This window comes from Clupea harengus, unplaced genomic scaffold, assembly GCF_900700415.2.
Source record: "Clupea harengus unplaced genomic scaffold, Ch_v2.0.2, whole genome shotgun sequence".
Lineage (NCBI taxonomy): Eukaryota > Metazoa > Chordata > Actinopteri > Clupeiformes > Clupeidae > Clupea > Clupea harengus.
In genome coordinates this window covers 1-24,970 of record NW_024880428.1, presented here as the reverse complement: position 1 = coordinate 24,970, position 24,970 = coordinate 1, and the positions used below count along the sequence as shown (strand labels likewise).

The 24,970-nt window shown below is 43.4% G+C and overlaps 5 protein-coding genes across 6 annotated transcripts; 2 read left to right on the top strand and 3 right to left on the bottom strand.

The window, feature by feature from the left end:
* Nucleotides 1-6: 6 nt before the first annotated feature.
* ftr83 (finTRIM family, member 83) lies at nt 7-5,479 on the bottom strand. 2 transcript variants are annotated; one of them, XM_042706903.1, is made up of 8 exons: nt 4,489-5,478; nt 3,729-3,824; nt 3,255-3,488; nt 2,938-3,097; nt 2,751-2,807; nt 1,925-1,990; nt 1,117-1,206; nt 594-694 (listed from the first exon to the last, which is right to left on the bottom strand). In XM_042706903.1, exons 1-7 carry the CDS (start codon nt 5,077-5,079, stop codon nt 1,151-1,153), a joined length of 1,260 nt encoding a protein of 419 aa, XP_042562837.1. In that variant the 5' UTR covers nt 5,080-5,478; the 3' UTR covers nt 594-694; nt 1,117-1,150. The 2 variants fall into 2 exon arrangements, with proteins under 2 accessions (XP_042562836.1, XP_042562837.1); XM_042706902.1 differs by lacking the exon at nt 1,117-1,206 and having other exon boundaries at nt 7-694; nt 4,489-5,479.
* A 4,823-nt stretch (nt 5,480-10,302) lies between these two features.
* ftr82 (finTRIM family, member 82) lies at nt 10,303-15,685 on the top strand. The gene is made up of 8 exons (XM_042706899.1): nt 10,303-10,613; nt 10,760-11,388; nt 13,006-13,101; nt 13,421-13,654; nt 13,802-13,961; nt 14,324-14,380; nt 14,522-14,587; nt 14,800-15,685. Exons 2-8 carry the CDS (start codon nt 10,795-10,797, stop codon nt 15,318-15,320), a joined length of 1,728 nt encoding a protein of 575 aa, XP_042562833.1. The 5' UTR covers nt 10,303-10,613; nt 10,760-10,794; the 3' UTR covers nt 15,321-15,685.
* A 1,249-nt stretch (nt 15,686-16,934) lies between these two features.
* On the top strand, nt 16,935-19,230 carry ift22 (intraflagellar transport 22 homolog (Chlamydomonas)). Its single transcript, XM_042706900.1, has 5 exons — nt 16,935-17,304; nt 17,637-17,719; nt 17,814-17,903; nt 17,998-18,200; nt 18,387-19,230. The coding sequence occupies exons 1-5, from the start codon at nt 17,266-17,268 to the stop codon at nt 18,533-18,535; spliced, it is 564 nt and encodes a 187-aa protein (XP_042562834.1). The 5' UTR covers nt 16,935-17,265; the 3' UTR covers nt 18,536-19,230.
* Nucleotides 18,784-21,298, bottom strand: atp5l (ATP synthase, H+ transporting, mitochondrial F0 complex, subunit g). Its single transcript, XM_042706901.1, has 3 exons — nt 21,149-21,298; nt 20,289-20,449; nt 18,784-18,987 (listed from the first exon to the last, which is right to left on the bottom strand). Exons 1-3 carry the CDS (start codon nt 21,198-21,200, stop codon nt 18,889-18,891), a joined length of 312 nt encoding a protein of 103 aa, XP_042562835.1. The 5' UTR covers nt 21,201-21,298; the 3' UTR covers nt 18,784-18,888.
* A 134-nt stretch (nt 21,299-21,432) lies between these two features.
* On the bottom strand, nt 21,433-24,912 carry pdzd3b (PDZ domain containing 3b; the record flags this gene model as incomplete). Its single annotated transcript, XM_042706904.1, has 6 exons — nt 21,433-22,995; nt 23,201-23,419; nt 23,525-23,721; nt 23,977-24,181; nt 24,282-24,418; nt 24,642-24,912. Coding segments are annotated over 6 exons (1,254 nt in total), but the record flags the coding sequence as incomplete, so codon positions are not given.
* Between the last annotated feature and the right edge of the window lie 58 nt (nt 24,913-24,970).

Here is a 24,970-nt window from a genome sequence, read left to right as displayed (position 1 = left end):
TAAATATAAATCTGAATAATTATATTCTCTGTCCACAAACAGTAGATACACCACCAGATACTTCAATAAGGAGTAAGAGGTATTACTGTTAGTAACTTCAGATACACATTTGTTGTAAAATCATTTTTAATTGTGTTAGTTACACCTTGAATAAAGTAAATGCTTAATTACAGTTGATTTAGGGTTATTGCTGATTCATACCAGACCCAGAATCCAGGGTAAACGGGTTCACTGAAAGTGGCATTGAACTGATGGATGAGTGACATTGACTCTGACACATTGTAGAAGGACAGAGTCCCTCCAGAGTAGTCCAGGAAGACTCCGATGCGGGAGGAGTAGGTCGCATTGATTTCCACCTGGTCTTTGCTGTGGCGGGCGGAGTAGCTGGAGTCCGAGCAGAAGAGGCTCCAGGATTTGCGGTTGTAGCCAATGCGGGCGGAGTCACCGTAGCCCGTCTTCTTGATGCCCTTGTAGGTGACCCCAATGGAGGCGCCCTCTCCGGCCCATTCGACCTCCCAGTAGTAGGCACCCCCAGACAGGGCCTCCTTGCAAAGCACCTGGGGCAGGCAGTCAAAGCGCTGAGTGCTATCGCTGTATGACTGAGGGTCTCTCTTCAGGGTGGCCTTCCGGTTCCCCCGTGACAGATACAGTTGTCTGTAGGCCGTGCTTGAGTCCAGTGTGAGTTGACAGGCATCTGGTTGAGGACAAGAGAAAAATAAGGATTGAGAAATGAGCTTAATTAAGTTGTTATTGCTATTGCTTAATTAGAGCATCTTTGTTCCTATTGTCAGAGTGTAAACATTTCACAGCACACCCATAGCTTGCTTAGGTCACTGAAAATATTAGGTTATGGGGCTGAGCTTAGAAACTTCCCAAACCACAATAATCCCCAACCAAAACCACCAAGTCTACTCCACATCCATCCTCCTGCCACCAAATCCAACAGGCAAAACTAAAAGGCTGCATGCTGTCATTTGGCTTGAAAAAAAAAAACTTGAACAATGCAAAATGCTTTGGCCAAATGACTGCTGCAACTATGGAAATAGTTCAGAAAACAGAGAGGCTACAGCCCTTGGGAGGGGACCAGCAGACAAATAGAGGAGCTGCGAGTATCACCTGCCTATCACGCGGGTCTGTCCACCTCTGCTGGTCAAAGCTGGTTGGACATTCGGAGTTGTCCAGGGGATTGGCGAGAGCGTCTCTCATCTAGAAGGCCGGGATTGTCAAAAACAAGCTTGAGTCTGACTATACATCCACACGCCCACAGTGTTTATATGGACGGGTTCAACACTTTCTATGTTAAAAGCCTACAAGATGGTTAACCTGTGATTGAAGGGGTTCCTAACTGAATGACTAACATGCCGGCAGTCGCTCAGCATTCCATAGTCGTAAAAGTAATTGGAGTCTGTTGGATACATTAACTAAAAGCTACATTAACTAAAAACAAGAAATATGGTGGTATTACCAGACAATCATGTGGTTTCCTTTCATTTCTTTATTTTCCTTTATTTCCCTGAAGTTATTGGAAGGTCCTCCCTGCCTAAATATGCACACTCTCCCACTCAACCAACAGAACCAGCATGTTGAGTAACTCACACACCCAGTTGGCTATCTAAGGAATGCAGCAGTACCACTCCCACCAAACATCTGTTCCCAGATGGTCAGAAACTGTTGTCCTCTTTGTCTTTTCTGACACATTCAAAAAATGATGGGGTTTGGCCACTCCACTCCACACCTTAACCTTAATCTCATTCAGTTCTCTGACAGCAAACAACAGAACTCATCCTCGTCAAGACACGGTTTCCTTCAACTTTTACCCTGATCAAAGGGCACTCATAAATCATGTCATAGGTGGAGGTGTGGGAGATAGAGACTGCACACAGAGATCACACAGGGCATGCTTCAAAAAGACACATTTACTCACACTTCAGAAACTCATCCCTGCTCCGGGGCGGCTGGCTTGGGCTCTTGTGCATTTCAACTTCATCAGCTAAGACACGAGATGAAAAGATCATTAGAGAATGAAGACAGAATTGTCAGTGCATTACTACAAATGGCCATAACTGTCTCTATGAAAAGCAACCAAGTGCTAAAGATAAAGCATTATTGAAAGTTAAAATGTTTAAAAGACACTTAAAATGCTTATTGCATAGTCATAGTGACTGTTTTAATGAATATGTGAATTTTAAATAATTTGAATAATAATTATAACAATCTTTATCATTTAAAATGCTTGAAAAATCATAGTATAATCACAGAGTTTGTTATGTTTTGATGTTGAATGATAATCTTAATACTTTATCTTAACAATGGAAAAATCAATGACATGAAGTCCTCTAGGCTTGTGAATATGCAGAGTACCACAGTGCATGCCATTTGGCTCTTATCAGCAATGCAAATATGAATGCCTCTTGAGCAACTGCACGAACAGCAGGCATCCTTCAAATGTGCCAAACACTTTCGAAATGATACATATGCATAACTCCACTAATGAACCTCATTTAGAAACAGGCCCATTCAAAATGGAAAACAAACATTTGACAATAATTCCAAAGATCTGTGGATAAATGGATAGATATCGATACACAAAAGGTGATATTATGGTGGAGGAACACCAAACACTGCTTAGCAACCACTCAAGAATGTTTTGAAACTGGCACCCTTGTTTCAGTAAAGCCATTCCAACATTCAGGCCAGTTCCACAATGAAAACCGGGGGAGGCCACCCATTTTAATCTCCATGAAACTTACGTTTCAATGTCTTTCTCTTCTTGCGTTCGTCCAGCTGGCAGAATGGCATTTTATTCACTGAAATGGAAAACAATTCAAGGTCAATCGTAAGCCTTTATAGAGTAAAACAACAATAAACATGCGATCCATAGTCAGCCCAATTACAAAGAAAGAATAATTGCTAGATGAGAGTCTCAGTCAGTCTTACCTGTCTTGGCCACTTTGACCAATTCTTCATTGCTGAACTCACTCAGGTGCTGCTTCATCTCTGAGACGGCCTTGGTGACGGAGCCGAATGAGAAATACGGATTCACAGTGACGCTGGGCAGCTCCTCTGCATCCGTCTGGGCTATTAGCATGTGGTAGCTCTGCACCAAAAAAAACACAACACAGCATTTAATGAAACTGGACAGAAAACAGACTTTTACTATTGTTTTGTGTTATTTTCAATGTAATCCAGACTCGTTGGCATGTCAGTTACACTGTAATGTTTTGCAGTGGTTGGTGTACAGGAGGGTCAGTCACCTGGATGAAGTGGATGTGGTCCTCGGTGCGTGACAGCGCGGTCAGCTCGTCGTCTCTCCTCTTCAGGTCGCTGATCTCGTGGGTGAGCCGGTCCATGTGGCCCTCGGCATTGTTGAGCGCCGCCTTCTTATTGGACGTGATGAGCTTGCTCATCTCCTGCTGCATTCTCTCAATGGAGCGCAGCATCTCCGCGAAGAGCTTCTCGCTCTCCTGCAGGGCCCGCTGCGCAGAGTTCTGGACAGAGAAAGGGGCAAACGGGGACAAGCAGTGAGTATGGTAGAATTGGAGGTCAACTAGGGGCTTTGAGGACATTCTTGTGGAGGGGTATTATATACTTGTGAGCTATAACTTGGGAGATAATGCTCAGAGGACAAAATGGAGTACACATCAGTATGAAGTATTAATATGTATTTAATGAGTAATAAGTATTTATAAGTTCTTAATCATTTTGAATTCTCTGCTTGTCCTTATTACCTTAAGAGAGTCCACAGCTTGCTTCAGCTCCTCCATCTGCTTCACCCGGTCATGAATCTTCTCCTGAATCTCCGCCTGGGTGGCGCCTAGACGTTGCTGTGGGGAGTAGACAAACAATCATGAGAGCCGTGTTTGTGTTGCACTGACACAACACCAGTTACAGTGATGAACAACAGCAGCAGGCCCAGACCTAGAGGAGCTTGTAACTTAAGAAAATATATCAGGAAGTTAAAATGAATGTTATCTTACTTTTATCTACTATCTACTATTCTATATTTTGAGGAAGAATGTCACATTTTTGCAGTGCAAAGGTATTGCAGCAGTAGATCAGGCATTGCAACAGTGCAAATGTTATCTTATTTCAAGTGGAACCTGGCCCTCACACATCTATTCACATCTCAATCTCTCTGGGTGGGGCTTACTGATATTCAGGCATGTTTGTTCTACAGGCTTGGCAGATACTATGGGTTCCAATCCACCTGAGTCTAACAGGAAGTTATCTTAAGCCGTACTCACACTATTCAGTCATTACTGTAAGAGGAGGGGGTTTGTTCTTAATCTAAAGAGGGCACACAGTCAAGAGGGCATAGTGCTAGGAGATAGCCAGGTTCATAAAACTATAATATATAACCTGAATTACTCCAAGCAGAGTACCACGTTAATCATTATCATGGACGGTACCAGATATGCAAATACATAAAAGTATCGACAAAACCAGTGACAGTGACCAACTTTTTGCCTGAGTTGTGAGGTGTCCTACCTGCATGTCTGCTCTCTCCTGCTCAGCAGATACCATGTCGTGACCCTTGTGTTCCTTGACCGTGCACAGCACGCAGATGCACATCTGGTCGGTGCGGCAGTACAGCTCCAGCCCCTTCTGATGCTGCGGGCAGATCTGCCGGTCCAGGTGCCCGATCTCGTCCACCAGCTTGTGCCTCTTGAAGGCGGCGTTCTCGTGATGGGGCTTCAGGTGCTTGTCGCAATAGGACGCCAGGCACATGAGGCAGGACTTGACGGCCTTCAGCTTGCGGCCGATGCAGATGTCGCAGCCCACGTCCCTGGGGCCGGCGTAGTTGTAATCCGGGGACGGCGGCGCCGGGGGCGAGGGCTCGGAGGCCCTGTAGCTGGAGGTGGAATGGCGCGTGGAGGAGCCGGAGGACGGGTTGCGGCGCGGCGTGGGCCTCTTGTTGTACGTGACTCGGCACTGCGGGCACATGTAGGTGCCCGTGTGGTCGGCATGGTCCCAGTAGGTCTTCAGGCAGATGGAGCAGAAGGTGTGCCCACAGGGGATGGACACGGGGTCCCGCAGGTCCTCCTTGCACAAATAGCAGACGCCCTGGTCATCCGACATTTTTAGGGATTTTTTTTATTGCACTCTCAGTCAGTAAAGGGCCCAGCAGGCTGTGGCTCTTTTGAGGTGTTCTAAGTAGAGTGAGCAGCGGTTGCCACAGCCCTCAGTTATATAGTGTAAACAGGGAGGGACGCTAAACTGGTTAAGCAGAAACTAGTAAACGACAGGGAGGGGAGGGGGCGTGGCCATGCCAGTGGACGAGAGTGAGCGAAAGGAAAAAGATCAGCCAGTGGAGTGAGTGTGAATATGGCAGGTCAAAAGAATGAATGAAATGTATGATCTCAGGACAAAAATTTGTCTTGACGTTTGGTGGTTGAGCAAGAGGACAGAGGTCCAACCTGATTCCAAGACAAACTAAATGTGGGTGACAGCCTTGCAGGAAACAAATACTGTTTGCTATAAATATCTCTGTTGTCATATGCATTACATGACTTTTCAAATAACATCCTGCATGGTAAATGATTCCACAACAGACAGAAGCTCTTCTTCTTCCATGTCTTTAATCTCAAAGTTCTGTTGAACATGGAGACACAATTAACCAGTGAAACATGATACCACTTCAATCTCCAACTAATTATGCAAAACATATTGATGTGCCTCCTGAGAGTCTCTGGGCTTTTAGGCATTAAGAAGACAGATTAGTGTTGGGTTTATCATTACATTTAATGCTAGGTTCTCCTGCGTGACCTCATATCCAGATGCAAAAACAGAGCTTTTGCATACTAGTAGACTGCACTGCGGAGGGGGCATAATGATGGATGCCCACTTAGTCTCCAGCACAGCATGAATGACCCCCTGGCACGGGAGAGCCGAGGGCAGTGTAAATTAATGGAAGGAGGAAAGACTGGCCTGGATGAAAGGACTCTTTGTACTTAAAAAGAGCAAAGCATCCAAATGAGGGATTTCTGTCCAAATTGTAACAGAACGAATGGGTGAAAGAATGATCAAATTTACACTGTAATGTGTTTGTGAAAAAATCCTTCTCCAGATATTAGCACAGGAGGGGAAGTTTTAGATGTGAGTCAAGCATATCAAACACTCTTAGCCCCAGGTTGAGTTTTACAACTGATACTTTGTGAATGAGGCAGGCAGGAAATGTTTGTTTCAAATTGGAGGCGGGTATCTACTTTAGCCTACTCTACTGATCAACTGGAATTTGGAGTAAAATACAAGCAGTGAATTTAAATGGGCCATTACAATGTAATTTACATGACGAGAGTAAATTATCAATTTTTTTATTTGCTAATCCATCCCCACACCCCCCCCACCATTCCTGCAATGACACATGCAACTCATGATTGCTGGGTAGGACAGAGCAATGCAGAAACTGCCCAATTTGAAGCTGTCCAGATGTTTGAAACAAATAAGTGCAAGTGCATCCAATGCTTCAAACCTTGTAAAACAATAGAAGGACCCAAAATGCTGAGTGCATCCTGCCTGTCATCCATCAATACATCACTCTCATCTCGTCCTCACCTCCCCTGTCCCCATCACACATTTGGAATTCCTTCTTGCCAAGATGGCTGCCAGCTCTACAGTTTCACCACGGAGAGTAAAAACAGAAATACCGGCAGGAATGTGACCAGGCCAGATAAGCCTGATAATGACAGGTCAAAAGGGGGGGGCATGCTGAGGAGAAGTTTCCACTGCGAGAGAGAGAGAGAGACCATCCCATCTTCCCATGACTGCAAACCGTCGGCAACGGAGTCTGTAAACCGTCTGTGACAGCTGAGCTGGCTGACAGGATTTACGATCCCATGCTGGTCTGATTTTTGAAAAGTGCACTGTGGGGTGCAATTGCAAAGATACAGTGAAACTTTCTGAAACATTCTTTCAAATGAATGCATCCAGAATATGTCTTTCTACACTGGGGATAGATTTTATGTTGATGCATGCAGTAAGTGAGGACTAACTGTTGCTGGAAAAGAATATCCTTATATAAAAAGTGAAGTGTAATGCATTCAGCTTCAGCACCAAATTGATACGTTGATTCGGTCTTCATTATCATGATTACTTCACTTATTTCCTTTAAGGAATCTCACACAACTACACCATGGCAGTCCTGGACAAAGGACACAGGTCAATGTCTCTGTTTCATTGCACTTCTTAACCAACTGCCCTGCATTTTTATGGGTCTTTTTCATGCACCGAAGCAAAGCAGCCATTTTGTTTGATTCGTTTGATTCTTTTTTACAGGACATGCTCAAAACTGTCATAAAACATCACAAGGTGTTCAGGTTTCACATAAATCTGACATACAACATGGACTTCATAAAAAACAACCTTCACCTCATATACCTGTGCTGTGGTCAATGGTTAATTTGGTCCCACTGCACTCTGACTGATAACTTCATGTGTAGCCCTTATCAATTAAGATGTTACACTTTCAGTATCTTTTGTCAGTAGTACCCTCAGGGTGCATTAGGAAGGCCATCAGACACACTGAAACTGACTCAGTTATGCCTTTCAGATTCCCTGCACAGTTACAGCTCTCTGCTTAACGACCTTACCTCTGTCTTTATCTCAGTCTTACATGCCCTTTCATTAAAACAGTGGTTTTAAAGTGCCAAAATGTCCCTAATACATCCAATTGGCATGGGCTTAGAAGTGAAAACAGAAAACACAAGAAATTCCATGTATTTCATAAACATGATTCCCACCCCCCCCCCCCCTCTCTCTGTTATTGTCCCTGTCTCCACAGTGGGACCTTTTCATCTCACCCCACCCCTTGAAATGCCTTCTCTGGTATCCAATATGTGCAGCACACGTGTGCACGCACTCACACACACGCGCACACGCACACACACACACACACAAACACACACACACACACACACACACACACAATCTCTCTCGCTCTCTCTCTCTCTGCCAAGGCCAACAAAGGTATCCATTGTTTAAGGGAACCACTTGTAAATACCTTGTCTCTACTCACTGACCAATCACATGGGCACAGCCCTGCTCTTGACTTCTACATTAAGAGCGTCCACTTATGCATACTCTTTTCTCATGGTACCGGGTCACACTCCAGCAAGCACAGCACACACACACACACACACACACACACACACACACACACACACACACACACACACACACACACACACACACACACTCCTCCACATCCACACCTTGCTCAATGAAGCTTGCCCTTCAGCTGCCACTGTGCAGCAGATGATGCAGAGCATAACATAATCACATAATTACAGAGCAGAGTTGACATCAAAACAGCTCAAACTATGAATCTGATCTGATATAAATAGTTAAAGAAAACAAAAGTTCCAAAATCTGCTTTTCTTTTGGGCTGTCATACAAAACTGAAGCACTGAAAAGACACTTTCAGGCAAATCACTTAGATAGAAGGGGAGGGTTTCAGTGTACAGTTAACAGTATCCATTCAGTCTCTTTTAACTCGTTTCTCATGGAAATTGAGTGTGTGTGTGTGTGTGTGTGTGTGTGTGTGTGAGTGTTTAGCTGAGGCTGAACTCTAGTCCCGGTCAGCCCTCACCCCTTGTCTATATGGTTAATAAGTAAGCACCAGTGGTCTGCCTCTCCAAGCAGCTTCTCCTGACTTTAAATCAAAACAACAGAAAAAAGGAAGGAAAGAGAAACTGGCTTATCAGAAGCCAGACCAAATAAGGAGCGAGGCGAAACTATCAACGAGGTGATGTAAGATACGAAGGGAGGCCGGACCCCAGTGTGCTTGCGTAACCAGCCAGCGCATAGGTGCTAACAGGTTTCTGTTCAACTATGTGCAGCGTTTCCTTATGTTTGATTTAGCAATAGATTTGCATTCCAGAAATGAGGGAAGTGACTGGGTTCACAATAACTGTGGCCTCACCTTATGGGGAAGTCAAGAAAACTATTTACTTTTTACTGTTAGGGAGGTACAAAAAGTTTTCCTCCAGGGCCATTAGATGATTGAAAACCCAAATACCCAAAATGGCAGGCATTTGACTCCCCAGTTCTATGTTTTTTTTTACTGATCTAAACGGAGCATATGGTGTACCTAGCTGACTGAACAATTACATATTGCCTTTTTCTGACTTCTAATTTGGGGATGAAACATACAGGCGAGAACAATTGCAGCAATTTAGGCTCACTTGAACCTAATGTCCAGACAGGGAGCATCTATAGAAATGCAAAGGAGGCAGAAATGACAGGTGAAAACGATGGTGAAACTGACAGGAGCGCTAGAAGGGCACTAGAGGTGATACTGCACTACTCCAGGCTATTCAAAGGTGTGCTTGCAACCTCAAGTGGCTCACAGGTGTGGCACATGAGATTAGTAAAACATATGGATGGCAACAGTAGTGATCTGATCATCTTGACTGTATTATAAATATTGTAGCTCTTTTAAAAAATGAACCTTAACATTTATTAAGCATAAAGTAAATAAATGATAAAGCATGTGAATACATAATTAACAACAAATACTTCATTCCATTTTTTTCCCAGGTGTTGCATCAGCAACACTTTCAACACAAGGTGGAGTGACTAAACCATGACACAACCCAGTTTATTCATAGCGCATTAAGAAGGTATGTGGTCTTGCCTAGTATTTCTGTTCACATAAACATGTTTTGAAAGTCACAGTGACACAAGATCTTGACATTCCTTTTACGAGAAGGAACACTTAATAAGTGGAATCTGTCTTTCTTTATCTAATCATTTACATCTTTGGACAGAAATGTTTAGAATTATACGTTTATCTTTGGCAAAGGTCATTACTACACACTAAACTGTGACACATCTAGCCCTTCCTCCACACACCTGCACTTCAAAACTCATCAGACCAGTCAAACCAGCTCCAGGGAGACTTACTCAGCCGGAACCAGTGTTTGCCGTATGTGACGTGTAGGTTGAAATGTGCCACAGTGCATCCTGGTGGTTTTATCAGTATAGGACAACATTTTAAACACAAATAAAAATAAAAATGTTCCCTTTCAAGGACAACCAGGTACAGCTGAGAAGCCAAAAGAATGATGCACAAAGTTTTGGACATAAACAAAAGTGTGAAAAAAGTGTTTACATTTGAAGTATTTCATCGTATCTCTAACCATGATAAACAAAAGTGAAATGCACGGCAAACAACGGGTAATGATTAACAACACAAGGTTGCAGACTCGCTATGGGTTAAGCCAGTGCGAAATCGCGTTCACTTTCAGCACACGTTCAGACGGGCTCGGCTAAGCACAGGAAAAGCCGACCCTAAAACTTCTGTTTGCATTTCATTATGCTGGCACACTTAGCCCAGTCTCAAGTCCCCCCACTACTACAATTCATTCATTATCAGGCTCTCTGCCTGCCTGTTTTTTTTCTCTCTCTCTCTCTTCCCCTCCTTCCCTCTCTCTCTGTTCACTCCGCCCCTCTCTCTCCAGCTCCCCCGCTCTCTCTCTCCTTTAAGACTCTGGCAGCCCTGGCTCGACCTGTTTATCTCAGCCTGGGCTGCGCTCGACCTACTCCACCAGCACAGAAAAGGGGGAGGGCTCTGTCTGCTTTCAATCAATAACCTGTGGAATTCAGAAAGACAAGTAGGTCCAGTCTCTGTCTGGCGTCACTGCATTCTCCCATGTGAGCAGGCTCGGAGCCATCTCTCTCTTACTCTCTCTCTCTCACGCTCACTCTCTATACTTCTGTCAGATTCCCTCCATTTTTTTTCCCTTTCACAACCTGACAGGTGCGTGTGTGTGACTTGGAAGAGGAGTACGCATCATGGCCGAACCCATGTCCCCGGATTACTTCAGCTGCCCCCTGTGCGTGGAGCTCCTGAAGGACCCTGTGGCTATTCCCTGTGGCCACAGCTTCTGCATGGACTGTATCAGTGGCTACTGGAACGAAGCGGACTACACGGGCATCTACATCTGCCCCCAGTGCCGGATCACCTTCACGCAGAGGCCTGTGCTCCGGCCGAACACCACTCTCACAAAGGTGGCGGAGAAGATCAAGAAGACAGGCCTTAACCTGAATGCCTCCGCGGCGCCTTCTCCCAACAGCTACGCGGGCCCGGCCGACGTGCCGTGCGACTACTGCTCGGGCAAGAAGCTCAAGGCTGTCAAGTCGTGTCTGAACTGCCTGGCCTCGTACTGCGAGAAGCACCTGAAGCCCCACTATGAGTCGGCCACCTTCAAGAGGCACAAGCTGGTGGACCAGCTGGGCAACCTGGACCGCAAGATCTGCCCGCAGCACCAGAAGAGCCTGGAGCTGTTCTGCCGGACTGACCAGATGTGTATCTGTGCCATCTGCACGGTCAGTGAGCACAAGGGTCACGACATAGTTTCCGCCGAAGCAGAGAGGAGTGAGAAACAGGTGAGTGCAAGAGCCACCCTCTTTTCAGGATCTGTTGCCATGTGGATTGTGATTTATGGCATGTGTCAAAATAGATTAAATGGATATGGACCCTGTCCGTAAATATATATATGTAAGAAAAAGGATCTACATTCACCATGGTTAAAACCAAGGTCACCATGGCTAAATGCTTTGGTTAAAAGTTTGGTTGGGAGGGAAAATTAAAATACTTTAACCATCAGGGAGGGAAGGTAAATTAATCTGAAAAAGGGAGGGAATACTAGGTAGGTCACACACAGTGAGAGAGCTTCTCAGAATGCATTATGCTGATACTGGGAGTGTTCACAGAGACTAATGATTTATTGTCCTTGGTCTCCTCTCCTATTTTGAAATAGCTAAGCGCTCAGTCAGAGTATGTTTATCTCTGAGTTGTGGGATTAGGTCTTGATAGAGGAATGCAGGAGAAACTCAACCTCCCAACCCCCCACTATCACTGTGTGAGAAAAAAAAAAACCTAAGTGCTTAAGCCCTTGTCAAAGCCATCACCCACCTCAGCACACATGTATGGCTAAAAGACGTGCGGTCTGCTGGTTTCTTCTGTGCTGGCCTGAGGAATGTCTTCATAATTAGAGCAATGAAAACTCCTCACAGTCCTGTGATCCTACAGCTGTTCTCACTGATAGGGTGGGGGCATATCAAACACGCCACCTGTGGAGAAGCACAAAGAACAGGACTGGCGGATGGGTGGACCGCTTTTGTTCTTTCATCTTCAAAAAATAAAAATATCACAAGATGTTTTCCAATCTGAATCACAGTGGATTGGGTTTATTAATAACTAGTTGAAAAATAAATGTGTGCAACACCCTAATAGGGTTTTGATAGTAATTAGGCAATACAAAAGACAAGGCTTTTATTTTTCATCACTTGATAAATAGGGACCTGGTTTTTCTCCAATCCCAGATTAAGAGACCTAAATCTCACGTCTGTGTCTCTCACACTCATTCTCCCCTCTCTCTAATTCTCTCTCTCCCTCACTGACACTGACACACACACACACACTGACACACACACACACACACACACACGCACACACACACACTCACACACATGCACACACACACACACACACACACACACACATACACAAACATACTCCTTTTATCCCCCCTCCCCAGATTCCCCACATTCCTCAAGCTTATCTTGAAGAATGGTTCGGTGGGCTTGGTTAAAGGTTGCGCTAAAGCCCCTCTGTGTCGGCTGAAGGCTGGGATGTGTGCACCTTGAAATGTCTCTCCACAGGCCGGGCAGCGGTAGTTTTGCATTCCACACGTAGTTCGGATTCCGCCTCTCTCCTTTCTTTCCCTCCATCTCCTGAGATAATGCCGCCCATACTGAGCAGGTCCCTTTAGCGGTGCTGATTAAAAAAATGAGGCACAATAAGGCTGGGCTGTGAGTGAAGATTTCCCACCACTGTAAATGCACTGGAAAAAAACCGAATAAAAAGGACAGCTTTATGACAGGTGTGGGACAAAACTAGAGTATAATGGATTTTGACTGTCCTACAGCCAAGAAACACCTACATGCACAGATGCCTGAACAATATCTAATGATTCTATTTCAATGGATCCTATCAAACAGAAACTCCTCGGTGTGTCCCAAGCTGAAATCCGACAGAAATGCCAGCAGAGGACAAAAGAACTAGAGGAGCTGAAGACAGCTGTGGACTCCCTCAAGGTAAGTCGAAAATTCACTGAACGAGGTAGCCAAATTTGATCCATGAAGAGGGGCTGTTATCAAAGTTTCAGCAACACAAATCGCATATTTCAAGGTTTCATTATCAGCTCACAGCTACCACAGAAACCCATGCCGGTTATGCTACAACTAAACACTTGGATACATAGAGAAATTAACAGCGGACAAAATGCATGCCTCACAGCAAAGTAAAAATACAAACAATGGTGCGTGGTACCAGGTAGGGCTGGAGTACCTGTTAATACAACACCAGGGTCAAAAGGTCATCCTAGTGAACTATGTGGGGCCTTGTCTCTTCCAGAGCTCTGCTCAGAGGGCCATGACTGAGAGCAAGAAGATGTTTGACGAAATGATCACCTCCATTGAGAGGATGAGGTCGGAGGTGACCAAACTGATCAACATCAACGAGAAGGCAGCCTTCAGCCAGGCCGATGCCCTGATGGAACGCCTGGAGCAGGAGATCGACGAGCTGAAGAAGAAGGAGACCGGACTCAAGCAGCTGTACAGCACAGATGACCATATCCATTTCTTACAGGTAGAGTGGGAACAAAGCCACCTCTAAGCATACAGCATCTTGTATTTCAAAAAATATCATTTCCAGTCAGACTGATAGCACTACAAGCCATGTACATTTTACAAAATTGTCATATAATGATTCGTCCTTTTAATTTACTTATGGTAGAACTTTAACTATCTCTGCACCCCTACGGATGATGGGTTTGTGCCAAGAGTCACCCTCAACCCAGACTTCTCATTCGGAGCAGCCAGGAAAGCCGTGGCTGAGATAAAAGAGAGACTGGAGGAGATTGGCAGAGAAGAACTTCTGAAGATCTCCTATTCAGGTAAGAATTGCAGCACTAGTATCTAGCCCCATGCTAATATTATAGAAGGAAAGCCTTTAACAAATACTGACAACCTGGACTCTTGAACTGTTGCATGTTGCACATATCCACAGTGCAAACTCACTAGGTTAAATAAATAAGGAAAACATTTGATAAAGCGATCCAGACCATGTGTCAACAACATGAAGGTGTAAACCGTAGCTTTGTTGAATGCTCAAATGCACACTTAAGAATGTCAGTTCATTTTCAGATGTTGTGAGAGGGTTAAAGAACAGATTGACGTGGTAGACATGGACATTTTGGTTTCAGCATGAACTTCCATCCTGACCAGTAACTTGATTTTTTTTTTCACTGAATGATAGTAAATGAAGTTCCTGTTTACACAATGGAGAACCGCACAAGGGAAAGAAGTTCCAGAGGTGAGGACTGAGTTCTGTACTAGTTATCTAAACATTATTTTGTAATACCTTCAAACTGTTACACGGACACTAATGTAACAACACCAGAAACAGCAACTATCAAGAGTAATACAAATAAAACCACATTTCTCCTCAATATAGTCAAAGAAGTAGCCGTGGACAGTGCTTCACCTCCAGAACCAAAGAACCGGTCTGACTTTCTGAAATGTAAGTACCTCCACCACATTTTGTAACTCAGTAAATAAATCACCAAGTGAAAAACAAACTATGTCTCTATCTTAATATTCATCCAATTTTAATTAATCCTGCCATTCCAATTTTAATCATACTTTATAATTCCATAATTATACCAGCTTTTTTATATGTTTCTTCTCAAAAAAATGAATTCATATTTCTCATATTTGCTTTGCTCTTCACAGACTTCTGCCAGCTCAAATTTGACCCTATCACCGCCTACAAGGAGCTCCATCTCTCCGAGAGCAGCAGGAAGGTGATCAGGACCAGGGACCTGCAGCCATACTCAGACAGCCCAGAGAGGTTTGACAGCTTCGCCCAGGTGCTGTGCCGCGAGGCCCTGTCCGGCGGCCGCTTCTACTGGGAGATCGAGTGGAGCGGAGAATTCTCCATGGACGTGGCCTACAAGGGTATCAGCCGCAAGGGCAAAGGCTCCCTCTGTCTGCTGGGGTACAATGACAAATCCTGGAGCCTCCTGTGCTCCGACTCTGGCTACTCGGCATGGCACAACCGGGTGGACAAGGCCATCAGTGCGCCCCATTCACCCAAGATAGGTGTCTATCTGGATCACAGGGCAGGAGTTCTGGCGTTCTACAGCATTGGGGAAAATATGACCCTGCTGCACAGATTTCAGACCGCCTTCACTGAGGCACTCTACCCTGGCTTTGGCGTGGGGACTTCCGTCAAAATCTGCCAGCTTAAATGAGCTCTACATTCAGCTTATTAATTTTACTAAACGCAATGTGTCAAAGTGTAAACAACTATAAAGTGCTTTGTTTATATGATTTTTTTTTACTTGTGCTGCACTCAACTTTGTTACTTTTTAACCAGTATATTAAGATTGCTGTGATGACGGACACAATTTTATGTTATTTTTTTAATTAGTCCTCTGGCTAAGAGAGGCCTTTCATTTTATAAACCTTTGTAAGGTATCTCTCTATAAAGTATTTTTTCTTAATTTGACATGTTTGAATACTAAACCTATATTTATCAGAACAAGTCCATTTTTACCAGCATGTAACCTTTTTCATCCAAATAACCCATTTATATTTTAATAAAGTTTTTAAATTACTAATGTTTTTTTTTCCTTCTTGCGGTTGACTCACACGTAGCCTACATATCCAATGACCCCAATTTAACCAACGGCATACACACACAAAGATCACACATAATTAACGTCCAGTTCTAAAAACATTATGCAATTTAGTTCATAACTATTGTAAAGCAAAAACATTTCTTAAAACTGAGGTATGTAAATAATGAGTGCCTACCTGTTGGCTATACCTACAAATGAGGTAGGTTTAAATGTTACACAAACCACCAAAATACTGGTGCTTTACCTGATTTCCACCACTCTGTGAAAAGCACCAATAATTTAATTTACAGTCCTTGTTATTTAGTTTGGTTTATCCATACTAGCTGAAGCCAGGCAGATCATCTTCAACAAGCTTTTCACTACTGAGTGCAGGATGGCCTGAGGCAGGTTAAGGCCTACCTACCTGAAAGTATAATGACAGTCATTCGACTGCAAATGGTGTTTCAGTTGGGATAACTCAACCTATGATGTGTTTGTAGACTAGGTTCCTGTTAGCTGAAATACATAAAATGGTAGAAATTGTGCGTTGTAGGAATAGAAGTCACATCACTCTCTACTCTCAAATACGACGCATGTTAGAGGAGACGAGGAATCTAAATGGTCAACAAACGCATAAACACTCATCAAACAAAGTATCAATATGCACAGGACAAACTGCCAACTTATTTCCTTCAGATGTGTGTTATTATAGAAGGTCTAGAAGCCCACTAACCCACTAACTGGACCTGTAAACACTCTGAACCTGTGATCAATCAGATATCTAACAACCCCAAATATTGTGAAACAGTGCTCCCTAGTGGAATGTGGTCAGGGCAGCCAGTCAGCAGAGATATGAAAGCAGCCTAGAGACAAAAAATAAAACCAGCCTACATAACTAAAGAAAGACATGGTGTGTGTGTGTGTGTGTGTGTGTATAGCTTATAAACCTGCTGCAGATAGCCTTTTTTAGCAGTGAACGTAGTAGAAAGATTGATCTATATTGCTGAATGCCTATGTCCTTTACTTACACCATGTATTTACATTTATGTCTGAATTAAAATCACTGCGTGTACCGCCCCTGCTTACTGAGCATTTCAGGAAGAATCACTTTGATTATCAGCAGTTATGATCATATCACGCACTGAATAGGGTTGATTGAACAACTCTTGCGAATCTAATATTTCAACACAAAAAATGGCTTTACGCTGTTCACGTTTTTTTCCGCCGCGTCTATTGGCTACACCTTAGCAACGCTGTTGTTGACGTGAGCCAACTTAACTGTCTTTAGCTAGCTCGAGCCTTAAATTATAACTTTATAGGACTATAGGTTTTCCTACTAGCTTGTTTGCTTATTTGAGCTGGAAATTAGCTAGATATAAATTCTCTTTGATTGTTTTTATCACATTTATTGGGCTCATTCAGTACATATCGAGGGAATTCCTTTGCGAGGTTGCAGAATGGCTTGTTAGGTCGTGGTAGGTCGCGCCAGAGAAGCGCTAACGTACGTTACAACGTTGCAGCTAAAGTACTCACAGATGTTTTGGTAGTAGCCTACGTCTCCTTTTCCCCTGATAAAATGTTCAAGACAAAGATTCTTATTATCGGTCCAAGTGAGGTAAGCACCACTACCCACAGATTGAAGATGTCTTGATGTGGTTCTTGCTTGACCAATTAACCACTTGTCATGGATGATTTATATCGCTATCGTTGAAATCTGTCTGGAGGTAGGCTAACGTTACTAGTTGCCCCGCTTTATAGAATGTCTGGTGTTGTAAAGTCACGTTAAGTAGTTCTGAAAGATCACCATTTCCTGGTTAAATGTATCATGGCGTTTACAGACTTTGTATTGCTGTCTGTAACTTCAAAGAGTTGACCTGACTGAATAGTAAGCATTACTTTGGGTTTAGAAAGTACAGTGTTGTCTTTTGCCTTTACTTGCCATTTTAGAGTGGGAAGACCGTTTTGGCCAATTTCTTATCGGACACAGTGGAGACCATTGGGGGTGATTACAGTCCAACACAAGGTGTCAGGTAGGAAGATTGGGATGCGTGTCTATTTGATCAGAATGACAGAATTATGTTGTTACCCACATTCTTGAAGTAATCCTCACGTCTCTTAAAATAGGATACTTGAGTTTGAATCACAGAACCATGGTAGCGGTGACAGAGAGTCCCCGTGTGAGGTGGAACTGTGGGACTGTGGAGGGGATTTCAAGTTGGTACAAATCCTATCCACGAGTATCACAATACTCTAATGAAAGATTCAGATTTGTGAGCACACTTAATTTTCTATTATGTCATCTTGCTAGATTTGAATCTTGCTGGCCTGCGCTGATGAAGGACTCCAATGGTGTGGTCATTGTGTTTAATGATGACGTGCCAAGCCATGTAAAGGAGGTCGAGACCTGGTACTCAACATTTGTTGCCTCACAGGGACTACGAGAGAATCAGTGCCTTTTACTAATCCATCACAAGCCCGGAAGTGGAGCAAATACTTCACCTCCACCACTGGGTAATATGGGACTACGGGATCGATTAGTATAAATTAAAGAGGGAAAGGATATTTTATCAAGAGATGATCAGCAAAATGCTGTATGAAGAACATTTTTTTAATCTTTCTTGCAGCAACATTGTGGTATTTTAAGTAGATGTATGGTTTTCAACCCATCTAAGATGCATGTTGTGTTTTTGGCTGTAGCACCACATCTAAGCAAGCTGCAACTCAGTCACTCTAATCTGGAAGAGGACCCAGAGGATGTGCGGCAGGAGTTTAGAAGATTTTTGGGAAGTGTTGTGAAGACGATGTCTGAAAACCGGGAACATGAGGAAATGTCAATCATCACCTGAACAGTTGAGGAGATGACGTAACCTGCTTTTTTTTTTTTTTTACACCTGTAAAGATGTTACAGAAAACATTTTTGTAAACTTGAGCAGATGTTGCCTGAGGATATGTACATATTTATACACAATTTGTTACCTATAAAAATGTTGCAGTCACCAGTAATTGATCAATAAACCACTCTTTACAAAATTCCAAACCACGTGACAGTCAAGTTGCCACAGCAATGCATCTTATAACTGGAAGGAAGACAGAATTGTTCTTAAACAGTTCATTTCTTTATTGTATTAACATAGGTTTTAACTGGACATGGAAGGCTTGTGCAAGCACTATAGACAAATAACATTGGTCAATCCTGAATTTAAACGTCGTAGCCAACAATGCCTCGCTTTCCAATGATTTCGCCAATGTAGAACCACATCAAGACTTCAGTGGCCACCAACCCATTCCTCACTGCATCCTGGAAAAGTCACAAACATAAATGCATTAATTAAGGGTACGTCAAATCAAGACAGAAATTTCCTGGACATCGAAGAATGACATCAAGTTTTGGGACCACAGCAATAAGGTTGTTACTGATGTTGCTCACATACAATGTGGTGGTCCCTTAAGAAAGTCATCAGTGTAACCAAAAGGTATATTCAAATGTGAGGTGATTAAGTATATGGTTGCTCCATGATTTAATAAAGCAAAACAGAAATGACTCCCGTGTTACAATTTGTAACGTCTTATGTGCTACGCAGTTATGAAAGGACATTCACCCATGGCTAAATCTAAGCTGTCAATATTACATGTATTCAACTGCCAGATCATTCAACAATAACCATTAGTGGTTGACACGCAGAGGAAAATAATGATTGATGCACTTTGCAATTAGTACTGAATCAGTCTTATGGACGAAAAACATTAATATGTGTTGCACTGCAGTCATTTAAACAGAACGCCATAGGGGTATATTCCAAGTACATGGTTTAGTGACAAACATGGGCAAGTTGATGCAGAGCAAGTAGTAAACCTCCTAATAGAAAAGCCCTATCGCTTCATTCTCCTAGCAAAACAAGTTAGTTGACGTGCCCAGCTTTGTGAAAGGTAAGGCCTTTAGCAGATGCCTTCTCCAAAGGGAATCAAACCTGGTAAATCCTGGGAATCAACATCTTAGTTAGAAAGCAGCAATGCTATCTACTGTACCACCAACACCCGTTTGGTGACAAACCGACTGGTCACTAAACCACGTACTAGGAATACACCCCAGTAGCCCTGGTTAACTAGGTCCCCAAGCTACACTTAAATACAAAAGGATGGCATCCATTCCCTCATTGGTGTAGGAATCAAAGCACAGGTTCCACAGGCAATTTAGTCATGATGAAGTGAAAAATAACACGTGAAGAACACTACTTGAAAGAGGAGTGTTTAAAAGTACATGGCATCTTCTTGCAGATTGGAACTTTTGAAAATATGGTTTTACTTGTGACTCCCAGTGCAGGTAGGTGCAATTGTGGAAAGAAACCACCCTACTTTTTTTAAACGCGCACAGACAAAGGGGAGAGGACAATGACAAATAAACTGCGCCTACTTTATTTCTATTTTGAATATATTCAAGATAAAATTGGCACCCAATGCGAGTTTAAAATAACACCAATGTCAACTGACAGCATGACGAGAAATCGCCTTGAGCATCTACTTCACCTGTTTTACTCAAATCAGACTGTGCCTTTACATAGACACGGCCTAGGCACAGCATGTTCACTTCCATATACATACCCTGACTGTGGTCTGACCGAGACGTCCTGACTGAAAGCCTGTAACGACGTCCTTGAGCCCTCCAATGGCCTTGGGGATCTCAGCTGGCGAGGGAGGCACCAGCTCAACACGAGCGTAATGCCAGAAGGTTGCTAGCCGGGGTTTGGAGTAGGCAACAGCGGCTGCATGAACACAAATGTAACATGGTTAATCACTAATAAACTTAACTATTAAATTACCTTGCAGACTAGCTACCCGTCTGGTGTTAGAAAGCCAAACAGGTTGTAGCTACGATAGCTAAAGAATTAGGACAGGCAAAGGAAACTTACTTGCCATAGGCAGCTAACGTTGGCTAGGAAGCTACATGCCTTAAACAAGGCAACTTTACCCAATACTATGAATAATTAATTTGACATACTTCCAAGTTCACTCACCACATGTTCCCATTAGAGGAGTTCGTTAACTAAGCTGTACAAATTGCGTGGTTTAATATGAGCCTACTTTGACAATTGACGTTACCGCTAACACCAATCTGACACCAACCGTATCACCTCGAGTTAGCCATGTTCCTCGCTAGCTAAAGAGGTCAGGATAGCAAGCTTGATCGCAGCGTATGTATTATATACAAAAGCAATTGGGAACTATGATTTTAGTTTAAGATTCCAATTTGCTTGCAATACAAAGCTACCCATTAAGTCGACAGTGTCTAACTTATCTATTTGCTGCCACAAGCTTTGAGGATTGTTTCAATTAAGTGTTGTCGTTAGCAACCCAGCCAAATAGCTGGCTAACATCAGCTACGGATAAGTTACAACCTTTGATTATACATTTAGTCTCCTATATCTTACTTTACACTGACTTTGAAGTATAATTATTCTTACCGTTTGCCAGTGTTGGTATTTTCGCAACTAATTTCTGCACCGCTTGTGCCATGATGTTCAATTCAGCAGTCCCCGTCTAAAGAAATAGCTGAATGTCACCTCCACTGTGAAGGACCCAAGACAATAGTAGCTTAAATAGCTGCCGGACTATAAATCAAATAAACCTGACAGAACCTGATTAAAACCTGACCATGAAAATGAACTTGCTAGGGTCAGAATTTTCGAGCATATTTTAATTAACAATCCTGATTAGCTTTTATGACAAGTCGAGAATTTTTGTGCACAATTGGCATAGTCCGGCAATGCCAGAGAAAGACAGGCAGAGTTAAGGATGTCACCACTTGGTTCGTCGCTGGTTGCACTTCGAGCCCCAGACGCTGCAGGTCTCAATGATGATCTCAAGGTACAATTGGGGCCTCTTGACATTTTTTTTATTAATATCTGCACCACTTAATCAATTTGGGAAGCATAGATTTGTTCGAGTGTTTGTGTTTACCAAGAAGACTAAAATGACAATGAAAGAAACAGCACATGTGAGATGGTGATGATTGATGATCAATTATTTTTGTAAAGCTCAGTATTCATTTGATCAGTCGTTTTGACCTTATTCATTCAGCTATATTTTGTGTTGTCTGTAAAATAATTAATGGGATATTATAGGCCTACTCATCAATCCATCGATTAATACTGTGAAGTTCTGGAGAAAAAAAACGGGGATCAGGGAATACCTAAACAAAACTGCTAGAAAGCACTATACATTTTTCAAGTCGCTAATAAAGGGAAGATATCATGGTTGCGATCACTAGCCTCTCCAGTGATAGTCTGGTATAGTCTTAGATAAACTTCAACCCACGCTTGTTCTAGTGGTACAAACAGGCAAGATTCTACAACAAGAAAAAATGAACAAGATTTATTGAGAGAAAAGACATTTTACACATTTCCCTAAATAATTTAAATTTTCACATAAACATTTAATTACAACAGCTAAACAACCATTACTAATAAATACAGCATTCTGCAGATACCTGTATGTGAATGACTAAGACAACAAAAACAATCCTCAAAATATAACCAACAACCATAATCACCAAACTAGATCCAAACTTCATCCAAACTAATAAAACGCTTGCTTACTTTATAATCTGGAGACTGTGGTTTCACAAAAAACCTTAGGGCAAAAACACTGATAAAGTTAGAATATGTACTAGTATTTGTATTTTGAAATATTGCAGTTAAGCTTTTTTTATGACGCAGAAGACAATAGTGCATAGGTCAACATGTGCAAATGTTCAAGATCATAATATAAAGAGGTACACACTGTACATTTCTAATACAACTAGTTTCTAAATGTACTGTGCTCTGCAAATCCTGACATTCTTTGAATGAAGGTTCATGTACCATCTATCGTACTATAAACCAATCCAAAAGGTATGATTAATGGGCAAAATGAGTTCTTTAAATGTACAATTACATGCTGCATGCCGTATGTCAATGCAATCAATACATAGTGTATGACACTATTTGGCTTAAGGTATGAACACATTATTTAACCAATTGCTTGCCTGTGGTTAAAAATTTGATTCCTGTAAGAACTGAGTGCATACTTTATCACTGCATGTTAATTAAGAGCCATCAGCGGTCTTTTCTGCTCTGCCGATGATCCTGCTCTGCAGCAGCTTCTCATATCCCTTGGGCTCTATGACCAGCAGAGAGAGAGAACTACCACCCTCTTTAACAAGTACTATCACATCCTCCAGATACTCCTCCTCCACGTTTGCTCCATTCACCTCCATCACCACATCTCCTTTCAGCAGCCCAGTTTTTCCCCCTGGTCCCTCTGCTGCTACCTGCAGGGTAATAAAGGGGGGGGGGGGGGCTGCCGTGTCAGTCAGGATTTGACACATGTTAATGGCATTTATAAAGTCTTAGTAAAAATTGGTACTTTTTTTCATGTGTGCTGTGTAAATCGTGGGAGCTTTGCCAATGACTGACTGAGGCCTTGTTCCACATACAAGCTCCCCTGGTGTGAGTGGGTTCGGATTAATGCAATACCTGGCTTATGAAGGTTCCAGGCTTCAGCAGCACGCATCCCAAGTGGAAGCCGTAGCCATTGGGACCCTTACTGAGGACACAGCGCCTTGGCCGGGGAGGCTCCTCTGCTGGAACACACTGGAGGTCACTGCAGTGGTCAGCAGTCTGGTGGAGTTTTGCACTTCCAATTGGTTCAGCAGCTGAGAGGTCCTCATAGAAAAGCAATGGTGAAAGACCAAGCTGTGGAGAGACAGAAACTGACTAACTCATCTGTTACATTTCTCATCACTTAATATTTCACTCTGCCTTTTCCTTCACTGCATCAGATGAGGATGCTGTGCCTACCCTTGTGAAGAAATCCAGGCCTTGAGAGCTAATGGTGGTAAGTGTGACCTGCTGGCCACTCTGACGGATCCTGTTGACAACATCATTATGCCTCATGTTTACGATGAGTTCCTCATTCACTCCCAGCAGCAGCTCTCCTTCCTGTATACCCAGCAGCTCTGCTGGGCTGTGAGGGTCCACCTCACGCAGTGCATGAACTGTGAACAGACAGGCAGGTGGCACAAAACACGATGGATTTCAGTACAGCTAGACATGACAGACAGCATCAATTAAATGTTACTGATTGGTATAGCACCATTAACAGTAGACACTGTGTCACTTTACTTTACAGAGCCCAAGGCCTGAACCTTGACAACCTAGACATGTCTTGGTGTTGAATGTTATGCTGGTTGTTTGGTGTAGCTAAACTATATCCATGTCCAAGTTTGTTTACTTGGTGTCGTGTTGCTTACCAGCGCGTTTGGAGGCGGTTTTCTCCTGTCTCAGGAGGAAACCGTACCCTTCGGGGCCTTGGACGAGGTGCTGCTTCTGGGGCTTGTGTGGCAGGTTGTGGGCGACAGCCATCGCGGGGAGAATGGGCATCCGGCGACTTGTGTAGGTCTGCTCACTCTTGCTGTCAATCACCAGGACTGTCATGTGATCGCCACATTTCTTCACCTGAAAGTGTGGGGTGAAAGGTCAAACATCACCATAACACAGATATATTTATATACAATGGACTGAAACTTCCATTTCTGTGTCCCAACCCAGGTCCTACCATCTTGCTGATTGCTGAGTGAGAGAGTTCAGACACAGTGGCGCCATCCAGCCAAATCAGGCGGTCCCCCTTGCGTACCCCCGCCTTCTCAGCTGCACCCCCACTGGCTGGACTCATAGAAAACTTGCCCTTCTCCCCTTCACAGCAATAGAATAAATAATAGAAATAGTAGAAATCACTATTCATTTACTAAATGAAGGAGACCCAAAGTGGCCTAATACGATATCTTCAAATGAGCTGTAATCATAATCATCTGTGTCTGTGATTACAGACATTTGCTGTACACCAGAGAGAATAGGGATCAAGGTCACGACACAAATTAGCGAAAGCTAGCCCTGTTAGCCAGTATGTGGGTCTAACCTTCCACTGGGAGAATCCTGAGCCCAAGGCACGGACTGGAGTCTCTGGCGATGTGGCAGAGTCTGGGCGGTTCCCAGTCTTCTCCGCGCTGTGCCCTGGTCAGCGCCTTGAGGTCATAACCCTGCGCCACAGCCTGCTCATACTCCTTCCCATCCAGCACCAGGAGACACAGATGTGTCCCACTTATCTGGATTCTCCTTGCCACCTTATTATGAGGGAGGCAATGGTGGGGAAGGGGAGAAGTGAAGATCAAATGGACAGCCAGGTTCAAATGAGACACATTAAGGGTGGGCGAGAGGAGGAGTGGTAATGGGTTTCACAGTACTCTG